Below are 15,115 nucleotides of genomic sequence, written 5' to 3'. Positions count from 1 at the left end.
ACTTTGTTCATCATTCTTGTACTGTGACATCACTGTGTTTATTATCTCTGTACTGTGACATCACTGTGTTTATTATCTCTGTACTGTGACATCACTGTGTTTATTATCTCTGTACTGTGACATCACTGTGTGTATTATCCCTGTATGGTGACATCACTGTGTTTATAATTTCTGTACTGTGACATCACTGTTTATAATCCCTGTACTGTGACATCACTGTGTTTATTATCTCTGTACTGTGACATCACTGTGTTTATTATCCCTGTACTGTGACTTCATTGTGTGTATTATCCCTGTACTGTGACATCACTGTGTTTATTATCTCTGTACTGTGACATCACTGTGTTTATTATCCCTGTACTGTGACATCACTGTGTTTATTATCCCTGTACTGTGACATCACTGTGTTTATTATCCCTGTACTGTGACATCATTGTGTTTATTATCTCTGTACTGTGACATCACTGTGTTATTATCCCTGTACTGTGACATCACTGTGTTTATTATCTCTGTGCTGTGACATCACTGTGTTTATTATCCTGTACTGTGACATCACTGTGTTTATTATCCCTGTACTGTGACATCACTGTGTGTATTATCCCTGTACTGTGACATCACTGTGTTTATTTTCCCTGCACTGTGACATCACTGCGTTTATTATCTCTGTACTGTGACATCACTGTGTTTATTTTCCCTGCACTGTGACATCACTGCGTTTATTATCCCTGTACTGTGGCATCACTGTGTGTATTATCCCTGTACTGTGACATCACTGTGTGTATTATCCCTGTACTGTGACATCACTGTGTGTATTATCTCTGTACTGTGACATCACTGTGTGTATTATCTCTGTGCTGTGACATCACTGTGTTTATTATCTCTGTGCTGTGACATCACTGTGTTTATTATGTCTGTACTGTGACATCACTGTGTTTATTATCCCTGTACTGTGACATCACTGTGTTTATTATCCCTGTACTGTGACATCACTGTGTTTATTATCTCTGTACTGTGACATCACTGTGTTTATTATCTCTGTACTGTGACATCACTGTGTTTATTATCTCTGTACTGTGACATCACTGTGTTTATTATCCCTGTACTGTGACATCACTGTGTTTATTATCCCTGTACTGTGACATCACTGTGTTTATTATCCTGTACTGTGACATCACTGTGTTTATTATCCCTGTACTGTGACATCACTGTGTTTATTATCCCTGTACTGTGACATCACTGTGTTTATTATCTCTGTGCTGTGACATCACTGTGTTTATTATCCCTGTACTGTGATATATAGATCAGAAGTTCCAGGCTGCAAGGTCAAGATAGCAGTTCCCTCATTTCCTTATCAGAGTTTGACATACAAGAGAGAGTTATGTGTTCCTTCTGAGTTTCGGGATGTACTGCTGGAGAATGCTAACATTGAGATAAGATGCTGCAAAAACGTAATTATTAGAATTCTGTTAGTATTGTGCGGAAGTATTGCCTTTTATGAATAACGGATCAAATCAATAGTTTCGCTTTCCACCCGTGCCAGATTTGTCTGTAGTGTTATAAAGATGTATGCTTGCATGGAATAAAGGAGAGAGAGAATCAGATTCAGCAGTGTGTCTGTGTCAGCTCTCTGAGCGCTCAATATATACACATCAATTGGGACCCTGACAATTATAGAGAAGAGTTTTTTCCCCAACGCCTGTTAAGCTATTTTCACACTAGTGTTCGGCCGTTCGCTTGTTAGCTCCGTTTGAAGGGGCTCACAAGCGGACCCGAACGCTTCCGTCCAGCCCTAATGCATTCTGAGTGGACGCAGATCCGCTCAGAATGCATCAGTCTGGCGGCGTTCAGCCTCCGCTCCGCTCAGCAGGCGGACACCTGAACGCTGCTTGCAGCGTTCGGGTGTCCGCCTGGCCGTGCGGAGGCGTGCGGATCCGTCCAGACTTACAATGTAAGTCAATGGGGACGGATCCGTTTGAAGTTGACACACTATGGCTCAATCTTCAAACGGATCCGTCCACCATTGACTTTCAATGTAAAAGTCTGGACGGATCCGCTCAGGCTACTTTCACACTTAGAAAATGTTATACAATATAATGCAGACGGATCCGCTCTGAACGCAAGTGTGAAAGTATGCTCCCATGTGCTCTTGTCAGCTGAAGGCATCTGTGTTGGTCCCATGTCCATATGTGCCCGCATTGCTGAGAAAAATGATGTGCCTCCAGGAGCAACGGGGGCGTTGCCATTACACCTAGACTCTGCTCTTTCTGCAACTGCTGCGCACTCTGCACTGTAATTGACAGGACCAGGTGTGATGACGTTTACACTGTCTGGTTCTGTTAATCAAAGTGCAGAGGGCACGGCAATTGCAGAGAGAGCAGAGCCTCTAGGTGTAACGGTTACGCCCCCGTTGCTCCTAGAGCAGTGATGGTGAACCTTTTAGAGACCGAGTGCCCAAACTGCAACCAAATACCCACTTATTTTTTGCAAAGTGCCAACACGGCAATTTAACCTGAATACCAATATAGTATATCTTCCATGTACTTTATAATTTAGCTATAATAGCTTAATAGCCTACATTCAGTGCGCTGCCTGTGCTCTTCATAGTGCGTCCTGCGCTGATGAATGGCAGGAAAAGTCTAAAGCATATTGGTACACCATAGACTTTTTCCAAGGCGCGGGTGCCCACAGAGAGGGCTCTGAGTGCCGCCTCTGGCACCCGTGCCAAAGGTTTCGCCATCACTGTCCTAGAGGTTCATTTGCATATATTAAAACATCATTTTTCTCAGCAATGTGGACACATATGAACATGGGACCAACACAGATGCCTTCAGCTGCCAAGTGCACATGCAACAGGTCAGCCGGTGTCATAGGTACAAAACTGCTGACAGATGCCCTTTAAATGTGTCAGGTGCAGAGGTCCCACCCAAGGCCCATATTCTCCTCACCCACTTTTTGGGGAAAGTGAAGTGTGTCAGAAAAAGCTGAAAAGTCACACATTTTGACTCAAACTGCACCTGCAACAAAATTACAGACTTTTTTACATAGTGCCATAATAAATAACGCCCTATGTATTATACGTACCACAATATATATTCTCTCATACTAATGTCATACTAATCAACATAAAAAGAACAAAATGATGGCTCTCTCCAATAAAAGATGAAAAAATACAAAACTGTCCTGCTCTCACACAGAACAGGTCGCTAATATACACCATAGAGAATTTTTGTAGAGAATTCAACGTTTGGAGATCAGGATGGGACCGGTGCGGTTTTTATGCGTTTATTATTTACTGTGAAGTAAAATACTTCATAAAAATGATTTCTCTACGAACAGACTAAAAACTCACACGAACAAAAACCTCGCTGCGATTACAAAGCAGCTGACTGCTCCAAGTCCATCCTCCTGACTGACATCAGAATGTCCAATGGGAGCGCAGTTCTTTACCATGCCGCACCTACTGTCCAATCAAAGTCTTTGTACCTTGCCCGACGCTTCCCTCTTGTCCAATCAGAACGTTCTGTCTCGTAATCTGCCTTCTGTCACTATGTTTTCGCAGCAACACAAGGGAAGAAAACGCAGGAAGGCGGGAGTTCTTGGCTACCAATCATTGACTCGACTGATGTGATTGACAAGGCCAACTTGACCAATCATAGTGTAGCATGCCGGGTTGCTGAGTTCCTGGCGGCGCTTCCTGTTTCCTGGCTGACAGTCAGGAAGCAGCAGTGTAAACACACACTGTACCAAAGATAGCGCTGCCCTAAACATGGCGGGGATTAAAGGTATTGTCTTATTCTTTTCTGTTTTCACGCTCTGCACAATATGGCCGCAGCTGCTTTCCTGTGTGTGAAGTCTGCTTCTATTCTGTGCACAAAGTAACGAACCTGCTCCAGTGACACAACTACTTACCTTGTGTGCACAGTATAGCACAGTCCTTCCACTGCCAGAAATATGTGTTAACTCTTTCAGAACTAAAACGGCTTTGGTGGCGACTTTGTTTCCCCCTCGACACTTTCCAGATGCCGTAACGTTTTCACTTTTCCATCCACATAGCCGTATTTATTTTTCCGTCGAGGTAGCCGTAGTTTTTGCGGGACGAGTTGTATTTTTCAATGGCGTGTTTAAATTAAGCATATTATGTATTGACAAACCTTAAAAAAATTATTTGTGGGTTGAACTGATGAAATAAATGCCTTCTTCAACGTTGCTTTACGGGTTTTGTTTTTATGGCGTTCGCCGTGTGATATAACTGACGTATTAGGCTTATTCTGCGGGTCGATACGAATCTGTAGATACCAAAGTTCCTCAGTTTACTTTTATGTTTTATTACTTTTGTTCAATAAAAATACTTCAAATGTTTTACGTTGTTTTCATGCCGCCATTTTTATTTTCATTGCTGGAGCCGTGTTGTTTGCAGTTTTCATTGGTACTTTTCTTTGGGTCTCTCACAAATTGTTGATCACTTTTTATAACAGAATGAGCAAAAACAGCAATTCTGGGATTTCTTTGTGTAGGACAAATAATGTGAGGACTTATTAGGTTGGGTCGTTACCAGTGCTATTTCCGAAAAAGGCATTTTGTAATGAAACAAAACATGGATTTTTTTTCTGCAAATAAACTTAGTTTTTTTTCAAGGGAACTTGCACATGTAGTAGCTTAGAAAGTACTCCTATAGCGGCAGGGCCTAATAGGAGGACAAGATGGCAGACCTGCGGACCGTTGTTAGCTCACTGACTGACATGGCGACCCGTCGGTACCCTTCCATCCAGTTAGTAGGTGCTGATGGTCTGACCTAGGGAGCCTCTTCCTTCTGTCAAACACCTTAGGCTACTTTCACATCTGTGCTTTTCATTCCGGTTTTGAGATCCGGCAGAGGATCTCAAAACCGGAGCAAAACGCTTTGATTCAATACATCAGGATGCGTCCGTTCTGTTCAAAATCAAAACTGAACAAACTGGATTGGTCACTAAAAACAATGTAAGGCCTCATGCACACGACCGTATTTTGTTTGTGTCCGATCCTTTTTTTTTTGCCGATAGGATGCGGACCCATTCATTTCAATGGGTCCGCAAAAAACGCAGACAGCACACCGTTTGCTCTCCGCATCATTATGTCCGTTCCGTTGCTCAGCAAAAAAAATTGTGCATGTCCTATTTTTTTCTAGTTTGCGGACAAGGATGGGCATTATTACAAAGGATCAGCAAAAAAAAAAAAAACATGCTATACGGAACGTCATCCGTTTTTTTTTGCGGACCGCAAAACACATACAGTCGTGTGCATGTAGCCTAAGGGTGCTTTCACACTAGCGTTAAAGTTTTCCGGTATTGAGTTCCGTTCTAGGGGCTCAATACCGGAAAAAAATATGCTTCAGTTTTGGCCCAATGCATTATGAATGGAGAACAATCCGTTCAGGATGTCTTCAGTTCAGTCACTTTTACGGTATTTGGCTGTAGAAATAACCACAGCATGCTGCAGTATTTTCTCCGGCACAAATTCCGGTAAAACTTGCCGGAATGCCGGATCTGGCATTATTTTCCATTGAAGTGTATTAATGCAGGATCCAGTACCAAGTGTTCCGGAAACACGGATTCGGTTTTCTGCTCTGCGCATGCGCAGACCTTTAAAAATGTGAAAAAGATAAATACCGGATCCATTTTTCAGGACGACACCAGAGAGAGGGATCCGGTATTTCAATGCATTTGTCAAACTGATCCGGAAACAAATGGTATCCGTTTGCACACGGATTTCCGGATCCGGCAGGCAGTTCCGCTGATGGAACTTCCTGCCGGAATACTCTTCCGCAAGTGTGAAAGTACCCTAAGTCAATGGGTGACGGATCTGGCATGATTGACTAAGGCTATTTTCACACTTGCGGTTACCTTTTCCGGCAGGCTGTTCCGGCGGGGGAACAGCCTGCCGGATCTGTGCCGCCGAAAGTTCACTCCAGCCCCATTCACTGTCTGGCCGAGAGAAGGTCGGACAAAAATTACAGCATGCTACGGTTTTTGTTCTGCTGCCTCTCGGCTTGTTTGCCGTGCTGCGGCCGGACCTCCGGCTCGCCTCCATTATAGTGAATGGGGCTGGAGCGGAATTCCAGCGGCACAGTGGGCTAGCGTTAACATGGATCCGGCAGGCTGTCCCCCCCCCGCCGGAAAAGACTACCGCAAGTGTGAAAGTAACCTTACGGTATTTTTTTGCCGAATCATTTTTTTTTTTTTCTGTTTCGCAGACCAGACACAAAACTGCAGCTTGCAGCGGATGTGTGTCCTGTGAGTCACAAAACGGAACAAGCCGGAACAGAATGCATCTTGATCTGTTTTGTCCCCATTGACAATGCGTGGGGACATTACGGAAGCGTTTTGCAAAGCGCGGATGTGAAACTAGCCTAATGTCATGGTTGCTATTGATAATGGCATCTTAGGCCTCGTTCATAATAAGTACAAAGGGCGCAGTAACTGCAGAGAGAGGAGCTTTTAGGTGTAATGGAAACACCCCCGTTGCTCCTAGAGGCTTATTTGCATATAATAAAACATCATTTTTCTCAGCAATGCGGGCACATAGGAACATGTCTTGCTCCCCTGCGTTCTCCGGCCCGCGCTGCACTGTCACCTGTCAGTGTGCAGCGTCAGGTCATGGTGCAAGCATTACGTCCTGGCGCTGTATGGGGTCAGGACCGTGCAGTGCGGGCCTCATCAAAGAAGACTAGGGAGGGTGAGTATCGGAAGCGCTTGCTGCGCTTCCTCCTCGCTCCCGGCACCCGATGCATACTAGTGCGCGCTTCCATAATGGAAGCGCTCACTAGTATTCGCTTTATACGCAGTATCGGTATATCGGCAAGTTTAGATGCTGTTACCGATAATGTGCAAAATCCTGAATATCGGCCGATAATATCGGTACTTCCGATAATCGGTCGATCCCTAGTCAGTACCTTTCAAAAGTGGTCCAGGGAAGGAGAACTGGTGAACAGGTCAAGGCGCTGAAGGCTCATTGAAGTGTGTAGGGCTGAAGGCTATCTCGTCTGGTTTCGATCCCGCAGAAGAGCTTACTTGCTGACATTACTGCTGGCCATGAATAGTCAGGACGCACAGGATGTCGCCGCTTGCTGAGTACGAAGCTGCTTAATTGCAGACTATCCAGAGCGCCCGTGCTAACCGCGGTCCATTGCTGAAGGCACCAACTATGTTCCTGTGAGCATAAGAGCTAGATCACAGAGCAATGGAAGAAAACAGCCTGGTCTGAGGAATCAGATTAACATCATGTGGACAGCCTGTATGTGTGCGTCACTTACCTGATAACATGTTGGCGCCAGATTTTGAGGTATTATGAGGTTCATACCTTGACAGGTCAGTGCTCTTTTGGCGGCACAAGGGCGATCTGCACAATATTAGGTGGTTTTAATGTTATAAACCAGGAAAAATCTCCAGCTTTTCTAAAACTCCATCCTTTATTAGTCACATTCTAAAAACATCACAGAGTCCGTTAAAAAGTCGCTTACGCGTTTCGAACAACAGAATGTGAGTTCTTACTCATAGGTTTTAATGTTACGACTGATCAGTGCGGTCATTTCTTTCCATAATATCAGATAGGTGATCGTTTCGATACTCATAAACAACCTGCTGTGCTTCCCACCTCTGTCCAATTGTGTGGTAACATGAAATGCGCTAATTGCGGCTCTTACACTAATTTATATCTTATTTTTCATCCCTTTTAGGTCTTGTCGCCTTATCATTTAGTGGAGCCATTGGTCTAACCTTCCTCATGTTAGGATGTGCCTTACAGAGTTACAAGTAAGAATCCCATCGTACAGTTCTGATAGGGTTGGTCCTGCTGGAAAGTGGAAACAACTACTTCTGAATTTCCTTGTTATTTTAGTACTACATACACATGATATGAAGGGTTCCCAGTGTCACCAGTTGGGGGTGATGCTGGAAAACACAGATCTTGCGTCTGCATGTTACGGCACCATTACCCCCAGAGTAAAGTTAAAGCGTCACTAACTTTTCACAAAACTTTTGATATGTCAGAGACATATCAAAAATTTAGATAATTGGGGGGGGGTCTGAGCGCCACTGATCCCTAGAACGAGGGGAGGTAGGTGTTCTCATATCGCGCTCTCTCCTCGCTGCTGAGGACAGAATGGAGAGAGGCACATAGACTTCTATGGAGTCCATCTCGTGCAGCGAGGAGAGAGAGCGCGCTTCTCTCTCCTCTTCCTAGGGATCCGTGGGGGTCTCGGCTCTCAGGCCCCCACTCATCTAAACTTTTGATATGTCTCTATGACATATTAAAAGTAATATGATAATTTTAGCAAATAGATTCCTTTGAGAAATATCTATGCTGCAGCAGCTCATTGCTCGGCCACCTCTCTGCATCTCTCAGAATGTTTTCATTCACTGATGGCAAACAGAGGTCTTGTAGGGATATAGTTCTCCATGGATATAGGCTGTAAACAAACCCTGTGCTTAGTCTGATCTAGACATAAAGCAGGAGGTGTTAAAAGTTAGTGGGGACTAGAGGTATATTGGGTGCTCATCCAGCAGAATAAGAGCGTCGTCCCCATTCCCCTCTACCCCAGGGATTTCGTCTCTGGTACCTAATGTTTTTTTTTTCTTCTTTTTAGAGTCTATTGGCCCCTCTTTGTTTTGATATTTTATGCTATTTGCCCCATTCCACATTTTATTGCCAAAAGAGTCAGTGATGACAGTGACGCAGCGAGCAGTGCCTGCCAAGAACTGGCGTACTTCTTCACCACTGGGATTGTGGTCTCTGCATTTGGCCTTCCCATTGTTCTTGCCAGAATGAATGTGGTGAGTAACATATGACGTCCATAGAAAGGGGGGTTATTCACAAATAGTACAGGGTCTGGCCTGTGGACGTTTCTGTAATTCCTGTTTATATCAATCGAGAATGAGTTTGCACACAGCAGTGCCACTTTAATGTAATGTATGTACGCAGTGACTGCACCAGCAGAATAGTGAGTGCAGCTCTGGATGATAATACAGGATGCAACTCAGGATCAGTACAGGATAAGGCTGCTTTCACACTAGCGTTCGTCGGTCTGCTCGTGAGCTCCGTTTGAAGGGGCTCACGAGCGGACCCGAACGCCTCCGTCCAGCCCTGATGCAGTCTGAATGGATGCGGATCCGCTCAGACTGCATCAGTCTGGCGGCATTCAGCCTCCGCTCCGCTCGCCTCCGCACGGACAGGCGGACAGCTGAACGCTGCTTGCAGCGTTCGGGTGTCCGCCTGGCCGTGCGGATCCGTCCAGACTTACATTGTAAGTCAATGGGGACGGATCCGTTTGAAGATGCCACAATATGGCTCAATCTTCAAGCGGATCCGTCCCCCATTGACTTTACATTGAAAGTCTGGACGGATCCGTCCGAGGCTATTTTCACACTTAGCTTTTTTTTGCCATTTTAATGCAGACGGATCCGTTCTGAACGGAGCCTCCGTCTGCATTAATATGATCGGATCCGTTCAGAACGGATCCGATCGAACGCTAGTGTGAAAGTAGCCTAAGTAATGTAATGTATGTACACAGTGACTCCACCAGCAGAATAGTGAGTGCAGCTCTGGAGTATAATACAGGATGTAAATCAGGATCAGTACAGGATAAGTAATGTAATGTATGGACACAGTGACTCCGCCAGCAGAATAGTGAGTGCAGCTCTGGAGTATAAGGCTGAGTTCACACGAGCGTGACAGATTTGGTCCGGATGCGTTCAGGGTGCGTTCAGTTAAACTCGCACCATTTTGCAAGCAAGTTCAGTCAGTTTTGGCTGCAATTGCGTTTAGTTGTTCAGTTTTTTCCGCGCGGGTGCAATGCGTTTTGATGCGTTTTTCACGCGCATGATAAAAAACTGAAGGTTTACAAACAACATCTCCTAGCAACCATCAGTGAAAAACGCATTGCATCCGCACTTGCTTGCGGATGCAATGCGTTATTAACGCAGCCCCATTCACTTCTATGGAGCCAGGGCTGCGTGAAAAACGCAGAATATAGAACATGCTGCGATTTTAAAACATTGCAGAAGTGATGCATGAAAAAAAATGCTCATGTACACAGCCCCATTGAAATGAATGGGTCAGGATTCAGTGCAGGTGCAATGCGTTCACCTACTGCATTGCACCCGCGCGGAAATCTCGCCCGTGTGAACGCAGCCTAATACAGGATGTAACTCAGGATCAGTACAGGATAAGTAATGTAATGTATGTACACAGTGACTGCACCAGTCCCAAAGGCATTCACTTTCTAATGCCACACACACAGATTTTAGGGACGTCTTATAAGAAGTCAGTTTCTTTTTTGTTTTTACCTGGAAACGGTAATCTCTGTATCACCCTTAGAGTTGTATGGAGCGTTAACATGCATGCTTGGTTATCAAACATAATTTTAAAAATACTTTATTTAATTGAAATGTATCACCTGTATTTTATTACTGACTAAAACCAGATGCATACTTTTTTAAGTTACATTGTAAATTTTTTTTAATTCTATTTGCTGTACATGATTTTGTAGGATCATTTTTCATGAGCTGCTTTTAAGAGCGTTCAGAGTTTTTCTTTACATTGGCCACATGGTCCATAGGAACCTGTAGTTTGGAGATGACTCTGATCTCTATGGGGGAGTGTTGTGGGCATGCTCTATGACCTCTGCAGAGGTCCCTGTGCAGGAGGGAGATCAGCAGTGAACATCACTTATTGTGCCCCCAGCTGTATCAGATCAGGTATCAGCATATTATGAGGCTTGTTATCAAAACTGCAGTATTTTAGGATTATTTTCATTTTAGTATAGAAAGTGGCATTGTAAATTAGAAAAAAAACCCACAAAGATTTAAAACAAAACCTAGGTAACATTTATGTCTTGGTATTGGATGATAGAACGGGTAGCCTTTATTCTTAAATCTCATTATCTGAGTGAAAAAAGTCATTTTCAAAGGAGCTGACGTTCAGAGTTTAGAAGATTGATGCCTCCCACATGGTAGAGCATGGTGCAGTTTTGAAATTGTGCCACCAGATGGCGCCCATGTGTGTCATATAAGAAGGAAGACTAATCTCTAAGTAGGACAGACCTCAGGAGTCTGGGAAGGAGCGTGTTCCAGGCTTTGACTGCATCTGTTAAATTGCAGTTTGGGGAAATCAGAGTTGGACTAAGTTTTCTGTCAGGAACACGGCTTTTCTTGGAAAGGGGACCACAAAGGCTTTTTCTGAGTTTTAGGAATATGATTTTATAGAAGCTTTTATGACTCTCTTCCTATAAAATCAACGTGCAGAGTAATTGTTACTCAGACAATATTAATTGTTTACTAACGAGGGGTAACTTGACCCTCATGGGCCCATCATACTGCCCGCTTATAGCTGCAGGAATGCCTGCAAACCGTGATGCTGGCCCATTTAGTCGGCCAAGTGTGCACATACTCCTAACAGGGAGAGGAAAAAAATCCCTTATCTCACAACAACCCGAACCTTATATCCCTTGAAATCTGCCATTGCTGGAGAGTTGTGGGGCCCTATACACATTCGATGAGCGGAGAATCCACCGAAAACAAAAGATGTGACGCTCAGCCTGTAGAAGACATCACATAACCTGTGAAGCACACTGCCTGCATACTTTTCGTGTGCTGCAAGATATTTAATTCAGTTGTAGCCCTTCTCTAATTAGGGCTCATGCACACGACCGTATGTATTTTGCGGTCCGCAAAAAATACGGATGACATCCGTGTGCACTCAGTATTTTGTGGAACGGAACAGCTGGCCCCTAATAGAACGGTCCTATCCTTGTCCGTAATGCGGACAATAATAGGACATGTTCTATTTTTTTGCGTAACGGAAACATGGACATAGGGAAGCAGAATGCACACGGAGTAACTTCCATTTTATTTTTATTTTTTTGCGGACCCATTGAGATGAATGGTTCCGCATACGGTCTGCAAATGAACGGAATGGATACGGAAAGAAAATACGTTTATGTGCATGAGCCCTAAGATACATCCAGCTTTCCCATAGATCCCTAATACAGACCTGTTAAAGGAGCTTTCCCATCTCCGATAATGGGGACATATTGCTCGGATATGCTTCCATTGTCGGCTAGGTCGTGGAGGCTCACTGCGAGTGCGCAGCCACTCTTCATTCATTTCTATGGGACTGTCAAAAATAGCCGAGCACTGGCTTAGCTATTTCCATTGGTCCCATAGAAATGAATGGGAACGGCGGCTGTGCATGCACGGTGCTCTGCCGTTCAGTACTATGGGGGATAGCGCTTGGTGGTGGTGGCCAGGGTCCTCCGTCCACCACCTTCCCCGCTCCCGTTCTTGGTGCGGGTCCCAGACCCATATCCTTGCGATATGCCCCCATTGTCTCAGATGGTAATACCCCTTGAAAGCCTATGGATACCTTTTACACTGAATTTATTTTTAAATATTTTTTATTTGCTTCCTAAATGCAAAATCGAGCCATCTTCTACAAAGTTTTCATTAAAGGGGTTTTCTGCTTTTTACTATTGATGTCTTATCCTCAGGATAGGTCATCAGTGTCAGATTGGTGGCGGTCAGACACCCGGCACCCCCACGATCAGTAGTTTGAGCTCGTACAAGTGCTGCCTTCTCTGCTTAGTTTACCTGCTCGCTGCAGCAATTGCAGTGGTGAGCAGTGTAATTACAAGTATGGCGTCTCTATTCCCTTCTATGGGACGGCTCTGTAGTATTCACTTGGACAGACAAAGCCGTCCCATAGAAGTGAATAGGGACGCCATACTTGTAATTACATTGCTCACCACTGCAATTGCTGCAGCGAGCAGGTAAACAAAGCAGAGAAGGCAGCTCTTGTACGAGCGCTGCTTTCTCTTCAAACAGCTGATTGGCGGGGTGCCAGGTGACTTATCCCCACCGATCTGATATTGATGACCTATCCAGAGGACAGGTCATCAATGGTAAAAAGCGGACAACCCCTTTGAATGTTTCCTACCATGTTCAGCTTCTGAATACCCTAGTGTTAGACCTGGGACAAAGCTGGGGGGTCATTAAATGAGTTGTCGCTGTCCATCCCCTGCACTAGGAATGACGCAGTCTTAGGACCTGGAAATACCTGTATTAGATTAGTTCTAGGTTTCAGCCACTAGGTGGCGTCTTTGGCTAATGACAAATAGATGGTTTCCCTGCAAATAATTAAATAATTTCAGGTACAAATGAGACAAATGTCGCTCTGTCTGAACATCCAGGATGTTGTTTCAAGGATTGTCTGTCGTGTGTTTTATTCCAGATCTTGTGGGGAGCATGCGGCCTGGTCCTCGCAGGGAATGCAGTGATTTTCCTAACGATTATGGGATTTTTCATTGTCTTTGGAAGAGGAGACGACATTAGCTGGGAGCAGTGGTAAAGCCTGGAAGCCTTCTATATTGTATAGACAGCCGCAGATCGTCTGTATGTATAAACAACACTAGTATATTGATCCCGGCCATGTCTCATGTATATCTCATGATGATAGAGAGCGGGGGAGGCCGGACGTCCGTTACCCACATTGCCGTTTTTTGTTTTCTTTTTAACATATGTTTAATTTTGTAAACTTTCCTCTTGTGATAAAGCACTTTTTGGGGGTGACTCGCGTGTTTTACACACGTTTCCTGGGCTGACTTCTCTTTTATAGATGTATACTGTGTTGAATTTTGGAATACCCAGTGTGTCGTTTCTACTGCTTTTGATGTCTTTTTCTTTTTTGTTGGAGCAGAAGCACTTTTACAGATTTGTAACTTACAGTTTATGCATAAGGAAAAAAGAAATAAACAACTGAGTTTTTTGTATAATCTTTTATTAGTAATAGTCATATTTCTAATGAACCGCTATTAACTTTTATTTACTGTTATTATTCATATTTTTGTTTTCACTTTTTGCAGGATATATATATATTTTTTTAGCTTCCCCCATAAAATTCTCATTCTATTTATTATATAGTTAGGCCCAGTAAAGAGTTATGCCCTTTACTTACTGTACATTGTATGGCGTCACCTAGTGGTCATAGTGTATAGCATTGTTCGGCTTAGGCTACTTTCACCCTCGCGTTTGGTGCGGATCCGTCATGGATCTGCACAGACGGATCCGTTCAAATAGTACAACCCGTCTGCATCCGTTCAGAACGGATCCGTTTGTATTATCTTTAACATAGCCAAGACGGATCCGTCTTGAACACCATTCAAGTCAATGGGGGACGGATCAGTTTTCTATTGTGTCAGAGAAAACGGATCCGTTCCCATTGACTTACATTGTGTGACAGAACGGATCCGTTTGGCTCAGTTTCGTCAGACGGACACTGGTGTCCGCCTCCAAAGCGGAACGGAGGCGGAACTGATGCATTCTGAGCGGATCCTTTTCCATTCAGAATGCATTAGGGCAAAACTGATCCGTTTTGGTCCGCTTGTGAGAGCCCTGAATGGATCTCGCAAATGGAAAGCCAAAACGCCAGTGTGAAAGTAGCCTTAATCCTTAATGAGCTAAGTGCCGGTAGACGCACGTGCTCAGTCTCCTCATATCCAGGTCTTTGCATAGTGATCCTCTGTTCACTGCACAGCTGCCTATAGTAATAGCTTTCTGTCCTTCCTATCAGGAAAGGAGCGGAGCCTCTGCAGGAGCATGGCGGTATAGCTGAGAAGACTTTGTACAGGGGAATTAGAGGGGTTGTCTCGCCTCATTACGGGTTGGGGGCATATCGCTAGGATAGGTGTGGGTCCTCTAGAATGGAGCCCACAAATTGAAGAAGGGCGCACCCCTCGTGTACGGCCGCCCTCCATTCATTCCTATGGGTGGCTATTTCTGTCAGCCCCATAGAAGTGAATGGAGCAGTGGCATCGCTTACGCACTGCGTTTCCCATAAATTTCAATGGGACTGCCGAAAATAGCCAAGCGCGCCGCCCAGATATTTCACAGCTCCCATAGTAATGTATGGAGGGCAGCCACGCATGGACAGATTCTGCCCAGAGCCTGCCACAGGAGTGTAAAATGGAAGTAAAACTTAATGTAAAAAGCTATTTTATCTTAACATTGCAAATTACTTTAAAACAGTAATTTAACCACTTCCCTAATTGCATACGACTATATACATCGGTGGTAGGGTCTTTTAAATA

General features: G+C 44.3%; 1 protein-coding gene across 1 annotated transcript; it reads left to right on the top strand.

Annotated features, from left to right (window-relative positions):
* Nucleotides 1–3,659: 3,659 nt before the first annotated feature.
* Nucleotides 3,660–13,803, top strand: LEPROT. The gene is made up of 4 exons (XM_044301242.1): nucleotides 3,660–3,782; nucleotides 7,712–7,787; nucleotides 8,621–8,807; nucleotides 13,261–13,803. The coding sequence occupies exons 1-4, from the start codon at nucleotides 3,767–3,769 to the stop codon at nucleotides 13,375–13,377; spliced, it is 396 nt and encodes a 131-aa protein (XP_044157177.1). The 5' UTR covers nucleotides 3,660–3,766; the 3' UTR covers nucleotides 13,378–13,803.
* Nucleotides 13,804–15,115: the final 1,312 nt, after the last annotated feature.

Source organism: Bufo gargarizans, chromosome 7, assembly GCF_014858855.1.
Source record: "Bufo gargarizans isolate SCDJY-AF-19 chromosome 7, ASM1485885v1, whole genome shotgun sequence".
Taxonomy (NCBI): Eukaryota; Metazoa; Chordata; class Amphibia; order Anura; family Bufonidae; genus Bufo; species Bufo gargarizans.
This window is presented reverse-complemented; position numbering and strand designations above follow the sequence as displayed.